This window comes from Pygoscelis adeliae, unplaced genomic scaffold (genome assembly GCF_000699105.1).
Source record: "Pygoscelis adeliae isolate BGI_AS28 unplaced genomic scaffold, ASM69910v1 Scaffold99, whole genome shotgun sequence".
NCBI lineage: Eukaryota > Metazoa > Chordata > Aves > Sphenisciformes > Spheniscidae > Pygoscelis > Pygoscelis adeliae.
In genome coordinates, this window is record NW_008825493.1 from 1,062,581 (window position 1) to 1,076,947 (window position 14,367).

The window sequence follows — 14,367 nt, forward strand, 5'->3', positions numbered from 1 at the left end:
AACAATGCCTTGATTTTTATTTTCCATTCTAGTGTTGACCACCTCAGATATCTTAGTAATCCTGCATTGTTTAGTACAGAATCATGTCCCTAGAACTATATTGCAGCTGATTTCCTGAAATCATGATTTTCACAGGAGCTTAAAATACATAAACATTATTAATGAATAACAGAGTGGTGCAGGAGACTTGAGACAAATCCCTGGATAATACTGTAGAACTGAAAATTATTGCACTTATTCCTGCCTTTTCTTTTCCAACTTTGTTCTCCAGGTTATACCCAGCCAAACAAAAATGGGATACAGAAGCTAACCAATAGCAGTGAATGTAATAAAAAATTCTGTTCTTAAAAATACACGCTTTAAAAAAAATCTGATTTACATCAGTATAAAACTCATGGATTAGGGAGAGGGGAGAAGCTACAGTGTATCTTACTTTTGGCAGCCTTCCAGGGCAGGACTGCTCTGGAGCTCTCTGGTAGCATCCACAAGTAGTTTAGGTAAGTTTGCCAGTTGCTGTGGTCTGTGGTGTAGGTGAGAGTCTTGTGTTGACACGGGTTTTGGAAAAAAACCTCTTGTTTTTCACTAAGTGAAAATATAGGATGAGTGAAGATTTTGCTCTGAATCTAGAGGCACTACGTGTTATGCAAAGCTAGAATCCCTTTGTTGATACAATGGTATTTATAGCAATTTTGTGACTGAGGTCAAGTATTTCAGATAACATACCTAACCTCCAGCAGGAGGCACTTAAAATGCTAGACAATATTAGATATTTTCAATATTAGATATTTTCAACATTGGAAATACCAGCATATTTTCTTTCCTGTTCTTCTTGAGTTTGTAGATGTACCTCTTGCAGTTACATGATTTTTTGGCCCTGTTTTTATCTAGAAAGCTGCCAAAGTTTATCGTGGAAAGAAAATGCCTGGTAAAATGGGTAACATATATAGGACATCTTTTGGATTAAAGGTGAGTTCTGAGTGTACTAGGATGTGTATAAGGTGGTTGCATTGCCAAGCAATGGACTTAGCCATGTAGCCTTGTGTTGGTGTACTGTCTGTCATTTCTGTCAGAATCCAGACAGGAGCATCCTGAAGTATGCAAGCTGGAAAGACAAGAGCAGCAAGTGCGAGCTCCTGTCTTCTTGTGGCTTACAAATAAGTTATCTGAAACCCCTTTGGATATGTGCAGTCCCTGGGGACTGGGATTTCAGGTGATACCTCCACATCTGACGCATTTTTCACTGTGTCCCTTGATTTCTGCCTTTGAAGTGGGAAAAGAGTCAGGCTTTTGGTGACCTTCAGTGAATGTTTTCATGCCTATTCCACTTGTTCAAACCCAACCCAAGTCTGAGTTGTTTGAAGTCCTAACTTTATTATGGTCCTTCACTTTCATGTGCAAAAGGGGATTATAGTTTCTGACTAGATTCTGATGTGTGCATAGCTGCAGCAGTTCCTGGGCTATTACAGCTACTATTCTCTATCTCTGAAGACAACCTCTGCAGTTTGCACAAAAAGCATATTAGCCTCTAGTTTGCAAAAAAGTGTGCTGCTGCTCTGTCCTAACTAAAACTATTGGTTTTTTTGTAACACAAAATGTGCATGTTCAGTTGAGCACCTCATAGAATTAAGAAATTAACAAATGGTCGCAGCAACATTTTCATGAGCGTATTTGTTTTAATTTGTCAAGTGTGATGTATTTCAACAGCTGTTGCTGTTAGAGGGAAAAGAGACTTGGGAGCTTCAGCTGGTGTGATGCTGAACAAAGGACTGCCTTACCAAATACAGACTCCTGTATTAGAAAGCTGTGCACTCAGAGTAGCATGTGACTGAATTTTGTGGCAACTTCAGGCCTGTGCAGAACATTCTTCTTCCCCAGAGTACCACCTCTAGTTAATGAGTTTGTGCTTTGCTGGACTACTGTTTGTAAAACTGGGAATAGTCTCTAAAATGAGCTCCATGTCTGGTGTTTTTCTGTCTCCTAGGTGTGGAGGATCAACACAAAACATGACATTATTTATGTAAATGGGTCTGTTCCAGGTCACACAAATTGTCTGGTGAAGGTATGTTTGCTAGTTTCAACTTACTGGTACTATTGATTCCTAAGATCTCTCCAACTCTTTTCTTATAAAAGGAGAAACATTGGTTGAATGCAGTCGTCTTTTCTTCAGAGTCCCATCTTGTACTATTGCATTAAAGGGCAGTAGGACCAGTTCTGTAAAAGAGAGTGATTAATAGGGGCAGTGGGTCACCACTTACTCTAAACGACTCTTAGCTTTGCACTGGGGTTGTGCACCCATGTAGCCTGTGATAAACCAACACAGTCACTGTAACCCTGTGGTGTCTCAGGGCTAGGTCCATCTCCTTTTAACACTAACCTGAGTCAATAGCATGATGGTGAGATTTCCAGAATGTTATTTAAGGCCTGTATTCATGAACAGAAATATACAGCAAGCACTGCTTTAAAGGTTATTCAAAGCATTCCCGTACACAGTAGCAGTTACCTTTCCAAGGAGCAGCTGAGGTACAGGAGGAGACAGCTGGAGTTCACAATAATGATACGAGTTCCCTTTGCAATCAGTATAATTGTGTCAGTGTTTTTTTCTGTGGTGTTCTACAGAATTAATATCAAATTTTATGGAGATTGTTTCAGGATTGTCTATGAAAAACTGAAACAATGAAGAGTCTGATATGTGTTCTTACAATGTAAATAATCCACATGAAAGCAATAAAAGTAAGGATTTTTAAGGATTATTTTCAAAATAGCCTTTTCTTTCTATTGAGATATATTCTACACATCTGCAAGCACAAATTATTTGGAGGAAGTTAATTCCTTTCTGACTTAGTAGATTATGGGGTATCCAACATCTTATGAATGATTGTAAAGATTTTGTTGTACATACACCTATATATCTAATACATAGTTTAAAATCCTTGTAAGTATTGTAGGGGTTTAAATGATCCAGTTCTTGAAAAGTTACAGAGTTCAGAAAGTTCAGGTGTTTTCAACTATTTTATTTTGTTCTTGTCATATTTTACGATGGGCATCCAGTTTCTGTTACGTATTTCCTGGTTGTGGAGCAGAACTCCACAGTTACTGGGCATTAAGTAAAGCAATCCTAGCTTTCAAATAGGTGTTTTACACACAGAAAAATGAAGTTTGTTGTTGTGTTTCTCTCACTGGAAATAAGGCCTTTTTTAATGAGTGAGGTATCTCTAAACTGCTCTGGTTGTAATGTCCAGCCCAAGCCTGGAGAATACGTTACACGTTTCTCTCCCAAAATAGTGAAAATCAGTTAACGGATGTCCAGGAGAAATAGTTTTCAGGATAACTTCTGCAAAATTACTGGGCATGGCATCAGTGACATAGAATTAAGACTAGTTTGACTGGCTTTTCATCCATATATCAGACTGAATGACCTTTTCTTTGACTGTGTTCTAAGTATTTTTTCTAATTCTGAGCCATGAACCTGATTGCTATATGTTAATCTGAGATTTAATTGTGAATTTGTTGTAGGATGTTATTTTGAAATTATAACTTATGTACACAAGCAACATAACGTGGCTGAAAAAATGAGTAACGTTTGATGCCCAGACTTTATTCTTTGACCTTAATAGTACTCTTAAGCAAGAGCTAATTGTTGCAAAGGGTTGTGCATCTTGTTCTCCTAGTCATGCTGTTAAAATCCACACTTGTATGGTTTAGTGGCAATTGCATGTACACGTCTCTGATGTCTTATCTGCAAGGATACAACATTTTATGAAGCCATTGAGACTCTGAATGCAGTACCTATTTCTACCAGCTCATAACTTTTATTCTAACTAGGCTCAGTAAATTAATTTTTTGATTTCTGGTTTTAAGTGAGTGTTGTGGTTTAACCCAGCAGGCAGCTAAATGCCACACAGCTGTTTGCCCACTCACCGCCACCCCTGCAGTGGGATGGAGGAGAGAGTCAGGGAAAAAAAGGGAGTAAAATTTGTGAGTTTTGGGAAAGACAGTTTAATATGACAGAAAAGGAAGGGAAAATAATGATGATAATAATGATAAAAGAATATACAAAATAAGCGATGCACAATGCAATTGCTCACCACCCACCAACTGATGCCCAGGCAGTTCCCGAGCAGTGGTCACTGCCCCCGGCCAGCTTTCCCCCAGTTTATATACTGAGCATGACATCACGTGGTATGGTCACCAGTTTGGGCCAGCTGTCCTGGCTGTGCCCCCTCCCAGCTTCTCACTGGCAGGGCAGTATGAGAAGCTGAAAAGTCCTTGACTAGTGTAAGCACTGCTTAGCAACAACTAACACATCAGTGTGTTACCAACGTTATTCCCAACCTAAATCCAAAACGCAGCACTGTACCAGCTACTAGGATGAAAATTAACTCTATCCCAGTTGAAACCAGGACAGTGAGGTAAGAAAACAAACGTTTATTAAACACCTGTAATATAAACTTTTTAAAAGCAAAGCTATGTGTGTTAATACCACACATTCTTATGTACACTGTGAAGATCTCATTTAAACAAATCAGTGTCCCCTTGCTAATCACAGTGCACACTTCCACTTGGAGAAGAGCCTACTGGAAGTGTTAAGTGCTTTCTCTCGTGACTTGGGTCACTTCCACCTTGTTCTTCCACCTTCTCTTTTTTCTTTACTCAGACATTACTCTTGCCTAGGCTGGAAAGCATCCCTCTTACCACCTTGGATTTACTGGCTTTGTTCTGAAAGCAATCCTGCTGTTAGCTTAAAAAGATCCTTGAGGCAGCAGTACTGCCATAGTCAACAACCTTGTTAACAGGAGGCTGTTGGGCCAGGCCACCTGAGCATATGCAGTAAAACAACCGTGATGGCATCTGTGATGTGACGAGGATAATGGACTTCGATTGCCATGGCAGTCTGCTGCATACCGTTTAAGTGCTTGCCATGTCCAGGGATGATTTCTGTTCAGTTCACACACCATGGATGATGACTGGAATTTTATCCTAAGACCAAAATTTAAAATGGCTCCATTATGGGTTTTTTTTCCAAGTAAACTTAATCTGTCGTTAACAACTCAGTGGCAGAAGGCACTTTTTTGATCGCTTTACATGATGTCTACAAGATGTAGCATCTGTATTAATTGTATTTGCAAGTTACCTATGTATGAAAATGTTTCAAGTCATAGTTACCTGTAATTTAGAAGTCCGAGTATCTTCATGTATGCGTTTTGGCTTACACATTTCAGAATTGCAGCTAATTCCATTATTAGAAATGAGGGTTGAGGATCCATGGGAAGAATGAGGATTTAATCCCTTAGAGCTCTTTGATGAACATAATACAATATTTGAAAGATCTTGATTAAAGTGCTCCATATTCAGACTTTCATGGCTTTTTAGTAATAAATAATCCTGTTTTGAGATGAAGGTACAGTAGTAGATATTGTTACTATTAGGAAATAGATTTTTAAAAATTGTTTCCACTCACATAGCTGGTGTTTGGAGGGGGTATGTAGTCAGCAACAGTTCATTGCAATTCTTCGAGCTGGTGAATCCATTCTGGTTTTTTTTCTTCCATAAGCCATAGGAATTACATGTATTAATTAAAAAATCTTCCCTTATATTTTCAAACACATCTCTGAAGAGAAAGCTTTAATTAAAAAAGGATGCAAAGCAATACTATTTGGTATTTGTTCCCTAATTTCTGAGGTTTTTTTCTCTACTTAATCTTGCTGCACTCATCTGCAGTGTTTTTAGCTTGTGTCTTATGCCTTTCTTCCAGGGCGTATTCTTCTTTGCGTATAGACTTTGACATCCTATACGTTGTTGTATATTTGTTTGGCTCTGTAGTTGGGGAGAGAAATTATGGGATATTAGTGTTCATAATTACTGTTCATTCCACTAAATACCTGCCTATAATTAGGTAGGACTAATGTCTAGGGGATATGGATCCGTCTGTCTTTGAGTTCAAAAGTGGAATATCACATAATACTTTTCTCTTGTGTGTGCCTCTAGGAGGAAGGCATTGGTGTTCAGGACCCACTCTGTGTTGCTTGGTAACCATTAAAACCACAGTCCACCTTGAAGCATGTATTTAGTTTGTATGTTATGTATTTTTGGAAACTTAGTGCATCAGCACCGTATCAAGACTGAGATGAAGCACTTAAATTTTTCAAGTTTCATTTTCAGCAGAAAAAGTGCACAATAGTAGGATTGATGGATTCCTGGTTTAATTAGAAATCAGTTTTCATTTGATATTGCACACTGAAGCATGCAGGTGAATAACTGACGTAAGTGATGTTTCTAGCCAACTGGAAAACTCATCAAAAAAGCTTACTTTAGCAGAGATTTCTTTCTCAATGACAAGGTCTAATAAAATTAAGAAACTTTAGCACTATGCTAGAATGTATGGAATTTTTTCTGTTACCACAGTAACATCACAGAGTAAGCATCTGTAAATTATTGTGTTGTGCCTATCGAGATAGCCTACCTCAGGTAATACCTGTTTCTCTTGTTGTATCTTCTTAGATTACAAGGCCTGGGTTACCGTCTTTGGTGTTGATCCTCTAGAAAAAAAGTTAATAGTTTTTTCTTTTGGAAGCCTGTGACTCTCAATTTCTCTCCCAAATATATTATCAAAAAATTATCTCTTCTGTCATTCATCAGAGAAGCACAAGACTAATTCCCTTTTTAAATAGATGCTTTATAATGGAGGGGATACTGTAATATAGTATATTATAATACAGGATGTTATAGTTTATATTTGATAATGTTTTATACCTGTCCTAATTTTAAGGCACCTGATTTTCTTAGGACATTCAGTGTTGATCACTTTGAATATACCACTTGTAGCAAAAGCAGAAATTCTGGCAAATCTATGTAACCCATGGAGAAGTCTGTAGTAGTTTGCATCCTACTTATTTTGTATCACGCTTGCCAATATTGTCTGTGTTTCTAGCAGCTGATGCCAGAGTTGGGTGTGCTGAGCTCAAATTAGGGACATGCAGGAGTAGTGTCATGCCTTGACTTCTTTCGTGTTCCCTGTCCAGTACCTTGGGCCTCATGATAGAGTTGTGTGGAGGGGTTTTTTTGTTTGTTGTTGGTTGGTTGGTTGTTTTTTTTAAGACAAAATAAGGCTGGTCAGGAATAGATACAGTTCTTGAATTCAGTTTTCTGTCTAGCTTCAAAAATAGCATAGAAGCTGAGCTAGGTAATGTATAATACCCGAGGAGATTATTTCTAACGTTCTGTATATTTAAACACATTTTCCTATTTAGCAAACAACTTGCATTCTTTGCTGTGGTTGCTAACACAGCCTGAAGGCCTGTTAAACTGCAAATGTGAGTTGTGACTTAAGCATCAAGTTTTGATGCCTATTTAAGACCATATTAAGTATTTCGGGCAGATAGATTTCTGAATTTGTATTTGTTTATATATGTATTTGTTTATACCTATTCTATATATATATTTGTTTATATATATATTTGTTTATACCTATTATGCTGTCAATATATGGGGTATGCATATGTGCAGTTTATTAAGTGTCTGCAAAACCCTTTATGACTGTTTTAAAGACTTAGTGACAAAATCCCCACCAGCTCCAATTTCTGCTTTCTCTAGTATGTTTCTCAATAAAATACTTCACAGAGAATATACTGTAGTATATATACACTACTATATACGCTACCTACAGTATAGTGTACTATAATATATAGCAGTATTAATATAGTAGTTTAAGCAAGCCAAGTGTTTATGTTATATTGAGTTATACAGTGAATGCTTTTATGGATCGTAATAACCAGTTGGGCGCTCAGCCTGATTCCTTCTGTGGGTGAGAGCTAAATTCACAGGATTTTAGTAACACAGAGCATTAAAACTTATTCTGATGTCATGAGGTTCCTGCTTTTCCTTTTGCTTTTCCTTTTGCTTTTCCTTTTGCTTTTCCTTTTGCTTTTCCTTTTGCTTTTCCTTTTGCTTTTCCTTTTGCTTTTCCTTTTGCTTTTCCTTTTGCTTTTCCTTTTGCTTTTCCTTTATAACCAGTTGGGCGCTCAGCCTGATTCCTTCTGTGGGTGAGAGCTAAATTCACAGGATTTTAGTAACACAGAGCATTAAAACTTATTCTGATGTCATGAGGTTCCTGCTTTTCCTTTTGCTTTTCCTTTTGCTTTTCCTTTTGCTTTTCCTTTTGCTTTTCCTTTTGCTTTTCCTTTTGCTTTTCCTTTCTGTGTACGTGCTTATACAGACAAGTGTAACTGCTGCTGCATACCATACCACAACGTACCCTTATGTTGTGAAATTACTGTGCAGGAATCTGAGGCAGTACATACAGAAAACCTTTGATATGCTGCATCCTTCATAAATGTAAAGGAAGTAATTCAATAATTCTCTTGAGAAGACAGATAAATCATTCCATGTTTTAAGTTGCTAATAGGTACTTTCAGATGTAAAATAAAATTGAGTTCTTCCTTTTGATAGGAATAATAAATAGTATCTGTCTAACAACTTTTGAAACTTAGAATGGAGAAAGAGGCGTGTTCGTTCAGTTTGGTAGTGATGCTCTAAGATGGTGCTTCAGGAGTAGAACTTAAATTGCATTTGAAAGCAGTGAATGTAGAACAAGATGGAAAAAGAGCAGTAGTTTTCACGAGTCAAAAGAAATATTGTGTCAATTATACCAATCAAAAGAAAGAGCTTATCAGAAGAAAATAGTTTTGACACCAGATGTGGCTCGTGCTTCTGGGATCTGTCAAGCTTCTGAGGAGTCTGGGAGGGGCAAAATGAAACAGTATTGTAGTCCTCTGAAAGCAACAATGGTCTGTTGAAAATATTTCATAAGAATCTACTTTAAGAATTCTCCTTATCGCACAAGAGGCACTATCTGCAAAATGCCACTTGACATTAATATGTAAAATCACAATGTTAAGGCTGAACGGAAGTCTTACATTTATTTAGATAACCTTCAGTTAAGAGCAGATTTATTACTCCTAAGTCCTGTGATAAAAAGTTGTGTAAAGAAAAGGGAAAAAATATAAATTCCTTTAACTTTCCAGGTGTCCAAAACTGCCTGTGATGATACAGCCTGTATGTAACAGCACACGTTATTTCATTATGAGAGTAATCCAAAATAACAAAAAAGTACACATGAAAAACTTTTTAATAAGATACATATGAAATAAATAAGTTACCAGAAATAAAATTCTTCCTAATATTATTGTAACTCCTGTAGAGACCATGAGGGTTTTTGCTGTTGACAAAGAAGACTTATGATGTGTAGTAGGATTAGGGAGGAAAAGAGAAAGGGGCAAGGGAAATAATAGGCAACTGGTGAAGTTATTAAAACATGTTTTCATATAGAAAAAGAAACAACAGCAATGTATTGAAAGGGAAGGATGACTTCTGGGCCTCAGCAGTTCAGATGGCACTGTTGAAGCTATCTGGCTGTGTTTCCTCTGAACTCACTGCTGCCGGAACTGTTGCAGCAAAGATCTTTGGACTTGGACCTCAGCCTGGTTTATTCCATGTACATATGTAATGAAATTGCTGTCTGCCCGGACTACAGGTACTTCAGTAGTTACACATGGCAGTTTACAAGTGAATAGAGAGTACTTTTAATAGGGGGGTGTCTGGTAGAAGAGGAATGATCGACTCAAAAAGCTAAGCAGCCATCCTAACCAATACGACGTGTTGAGCCTTTCGCCCCCTTGTTCTTAGCAAAAGGTTTTCTTTTGTTTTGTCAAGCCTGCAGTTAGAAAACTGTTGGAACTTCGTCGGCAGGGAGGGGAACCAAAGCAGTTTTTCAGAAGCTGAAGGTTAAGTCAAATTTATTGTGCGCTTCATCTGCAGGAATCCTCACGGACTTTGGGAAAGGCTCAAGTAATAGCAGATATGAATCTGGTAAATATAGTGCTGTCAGAACAGAACTGTCAGTGGGCATAAAATTGTTTTATTTAATTTCTGGTATAAATCACAGTTGTCTTATGTGAGGTTTTTGTCCAACCAAGTAAGAACAAGCTTCCTGTTCATTAAAAGCCCACCAAAAAAATAAGAGGAAGAGCTTATCTTCTCTATACTAAAATTTTGTCTAATCTACTTGTAATTTTTTTTTTCTTAATCCAGTTGAGTATAGTGGCTGAAAGGGATTATTACAGCTCAGGAGGAAGATCATATGTAACAATATAGAAATGAAGAATTTCATTTTAAATAAAACTTCATCGCTTGAGAATTTGTAACTTTTTTTCTTCAGATACCAGCTTTCTATCTTCTACCGCAGACAAACTGCTTTTTGCTGATAATTCTAGCTACTAATTTTCTTCAGAGATTGGAGTTTCAGGGGCTAGATTTTAAATCTTTTCACATGTAGAGAGGTCAGTAAAGGAAGGTTATTTCTGTGTAGCACTACAGTTCTTGGAAGTTAACTTTCTTAAAGGCTCATGTTCTACAAACTTGGGTACTGATTCCTGAGTGAAGAATTCTAGATGCTTAACTCTGCAGTCCCTGAATAGCTCTGCAGTAGCCGGAGGGACTGAGTACAGCACATGCACATATCTTTGCAAAATTAGTTGCCATAATTATTTTGTATCGTAAATACAGAAGCATGTCTTGGTTGTTGAAGAGGTGATTACACTGCGTAATATAACTTGATATGTCATGTAGGAAAGTACTGTGGAATATAAACAGTTAAACAATCCATACTTACACACATTTATTTTAATAACATTTTAAAATATTGAGCAATGAATTAATGAGAGTAGGTTTTGATTCTCTCACAGTATGATACAAGTGATAAATTCTCTTTGGGTGTTTTGTTTTGTTTTGCTGTTTTTAAAAAAAAAAACAACTCCTTAATGACGGGTACAAAATGTTAAAGTCAATAGCTGGGGTTGATATTAAAATAACTGATGATTATACATGGAATTCTTCAGATAAACAAGTGTAATGTGAATGCTGTTGGTTGTAGGGGTTTTTTTATGCATGCAAGGTGATTTCTTTAATCTCTAGTGTATCACTGTCTGAAAGTCTTCTGGAAGATTTATTAACCCCACCCTTCCCCCTCCTGCTTTTTAGGTCAAAGATAGCAAATTGCCTACTTACAAGGACTGCAATAAAAACCCTCCATTCCCTACCTTTTTTGCTGATGGAGATGAAAAACTACCAGAGGACTTGTACGATGAGGAGATTTTCCAGTTCACGGATCCATCTGTCACATATGCATAATGTTCTTCACATCTTTGAAAAAACACAATTTTCTTATTTTCATGAACTTTGCAATGCTGTATAAGAGTAAACCTATGAATTGCAGTCTAGCCAACTGACTTGGACACTTCAGATATTGCCATTTTGGTCAGGTAATAAGATTTACCACTGCCAGTTTCAAACCTATATTTAAAGCAGCAGGTGAGTCTGAGGAGAAGTTTGTAAAGCACACCAAACAGTTTCTCTACAATGATCTTTTGTCCTCTGTCACAGGCTGTGAAAAGTTACGCATTGCTGAGAAACTATTGTTTTCAAGATGGTTCCATTTAATTTTCTGAATGCTACCAAACATTCTATTTCTCTTTTGTGGAAAGTATTCTGGCTGACTCTGATAATCAAAAAAACTTTCAAATCTGTTTTGGCATCTGGGAGGATAGATAAATCAGATGTGAGTCCAACTTCGTGAAGAATAATCCAAAATAAAACAGGAATGCATTGCTCTGTAGCAGCATGAGCTTGTTTTGTTTCCTTCTTTTCACCGGAGCTCTTTCTCTCCTTTTGCTTTAATGTTGTGTTGATTTAATGTAGCAGATACCCAACAAATTTTCTAGAGGGAAGATGATGCCAACCACTGTCTGTATCTTCAGAGGGTTCTGGCAGTGTGTACGGTGAGGGGGTGTTCGGATGGGAAATGTTCAGTACCAAAGCAGCACTAAGACTGAAGTGGCCACCTGTTTGTCGCCTTCGCTGACAGCTTGTTCTGAACTTCTCAGAGGATCCCTCGCATGATCTCTGGAGAAGTATCTCCGCATCTACAGTTGTCTCTGTATTGGATTCTTATGCTGTTACAGGCGAGCTATTACAAGGAAAACAGGCCAAATATGAGGGATTTGTCTTTATGATAATGCTTATTTTTCTTCTACCCCGCCTTTCAATAATAGCTGGAATCAATACGCTCCTTTTATTTTTCATCTTACGTGATTTACTATTTGTAAGTCTGATCTTTTGAACGCTGTAAATTCTCTCATGTACAGAAGCAAGTACCTGCTAACTGTCAGTGCTGTCTGAGCGCTTACTTACAAGCCCTGCAGTGGTTCAAGGATTTGCATATACTAAGTTACCATTAATACTGTCTATTCATCCTTGCAGTTTCATCACAAGACATCAAATATCTAAAGTAAATATGAGATTTCTAAAGACCTTACTAATACTGTCCAATTTAAAAGGTGGTGTCCTTGTCATTACGGTGCCTCTCAGTCACTGAAGATGTTTTTAATTTTTTTGTAATAGCTTGAAGAAACCACATGCCATCTTAAAGAGGCATGTATATAGCTACTGGCTTGTAGTAGACTGGGAGAGTTCATTAGAGACTGTGATATGGAAATGTGAACTGGTAAATATCTACATTGTAGGGTATCCTTTTAGCTGTATTCAGTTGACTTAAAAATGCGATTCAAATGCTGATTATTCTGATTATTCATCAGAATGCTGAATAACAGCATCGCCTTCATGCTTCCCCTTCTCTTCAGCAACACTGCCTCTGCAAGTGCAGACATCACACACACACACACACACACACACAGAGTAGATGTGATGCAAAAAAGCCCATATATGTAGCAAATAACCAGTGGGATGTCATGTTTTGGCCATGATACTAGTAATGAGTGCAACCTGTCACCTGTTCCAGATAGTTGCCATTTCCTGAAGAGGTGTTTGGTGTTCAGTCTTCTGATTACAAAACAGATTTTAAAAGTTACAGCATTTCAAGTTTACTTGCTGTCGAACACATGTAAATCAGGGTGTGTCCAAATGAGTAGCCTCCTGTCCTTCCCTGGTTTATGGGATAATTCTGGCACACATAGGCTTTCCTTGAGGAGCTTTGTTGTTGTTGCTTGAGGTTTTTTTTGCTTAACTGGTAATGATCCTGGACTATCACTGAGATGACCACACAGAGAGATGCTTTCTCCTACTTGGTTTCTCAGCCAGAAGTTCCAGGACTGTGGGATCCTCTCCTGTAAGTTGTTTTATTTTGGGTTTGCTTTCAGTGTATGCCTTGGAAAGCACCAAGAATCAAATGTGAGCTCAAAGGGACCCACAGGTTTAAAAAAGTAACTGTATCAAATGGGATTTCAGCTTGAGGGGAAAATCGACAATCTACTTCAATTCCTGTTTCTTTGGTAAGAGAACTCCCTTTTTGGCCTAAACAGTGAAATTCCAATGATCTGATCATGTTACTTTTTAGCTTCATTGTCCAGGGAATGACTGCAGTCACTCCTGGAATTCTGTAGTTAATGTTGCCTTCCATTTGTTTAGCTTTAAAATTTTCCATTTGTTTAGCTTTAAAATTTAAAATTGAAGCTGCAAATTTTAAAAACATAAAATTTTTATGTTGAAGCCTACGTACTATCAGAGTAGTCTCTGCAGTTGCGCTTTTGAAATGCATGCTGGATGTGAGCCGTATGATTTTTCCAGATGCTGCTTTTTCAGGTAGGTATTGGTCTCATATTTCTTGAGATGTACAGGTGAAACCTTTTCCATCTTTGTTTATCAAGAGCGCTTGGACACTAAAGACAAGAGCTTTCATAGCTGAAGTAAAGACTGATGTCCTGAAGGTAAGCATTTTCTGTAGAGCAGATGCAGGGTGAGATGGGTAAGATCTATTGATGTGAGCTCAGAGTAGCGCAGCCTGGATTGGAACATAGACTTCTAATAGACCTGTTCTTCTGTCAGGCGTTGGAAGGCTTATGGTGCTTTGTATTTAATTTTCCATATGCTCCCCATCTCTGTCTTCTGCTCTTCTGACTAATGAAGGGACAGGAGAAAGGCGGGCTGAATTTATTTCAAAAATTGTTTGGAAGTGTAATGACACCAACTGCTTTAAGGCCACCTACAAGTTTCTTAGAAAAGGCTATGGGTGCTTACTGAAGTATTTGTAGATTTTATCGAAGGTGCTGGAGCTGACTATTTATTCTTTTCTCCCTCAACATGGCTGAAGGTTCTTGTGGCTTATCGAGCAGATGAGCTTTTAAGAGTCAAATAAAAGCAGACAAAATTAGGCAACTATCAAGTCCTCGTGTCTCAGATGAGCCAACAATTTCTTGTGCTAAGGGATGTGTTCATTTTTCTGAAAAGGCAAACCAAGGGCTCTGTTGCAAGTAGATATCTGTGCATTTTGTTGTTATTCCTGAGTATTGAAAGTTTAGA

At 37.7% G+C, this 14,367-nt stretch overlaps 1 protein-coding gene across 1 annotated transcript in view; it reads left to right on the forward strand.

Annotated features, from left to right (window-relative positions):
- MRPL3 (mitochondrial ribosomal protein L3) overlaps positions 1-11,666 on the forward strand; it is a 32,495-nt gene extending 20,829 nt beyond the window's left edge. Inside the window, exons 8-10 of the mRNA XM_009331264.1 lie at positions 889-966; positions 1,982-2,059; positions 11,035-11,666. Coding sequence (XP_009329539.1) covers positions 889-966; positions 1,982-2,059; positions 11,035-11,184 — 306 coding nt within the window. The 3' untranslated portion in view covers positions 11,185-11,666. The remainder of the gene's footprint in view (positions 1-888; positions 967-1,981; positions 2,060-11,034) is intronic.
- Positions 11,667-14,367: the final 2,701 nt, after the last annotated feature.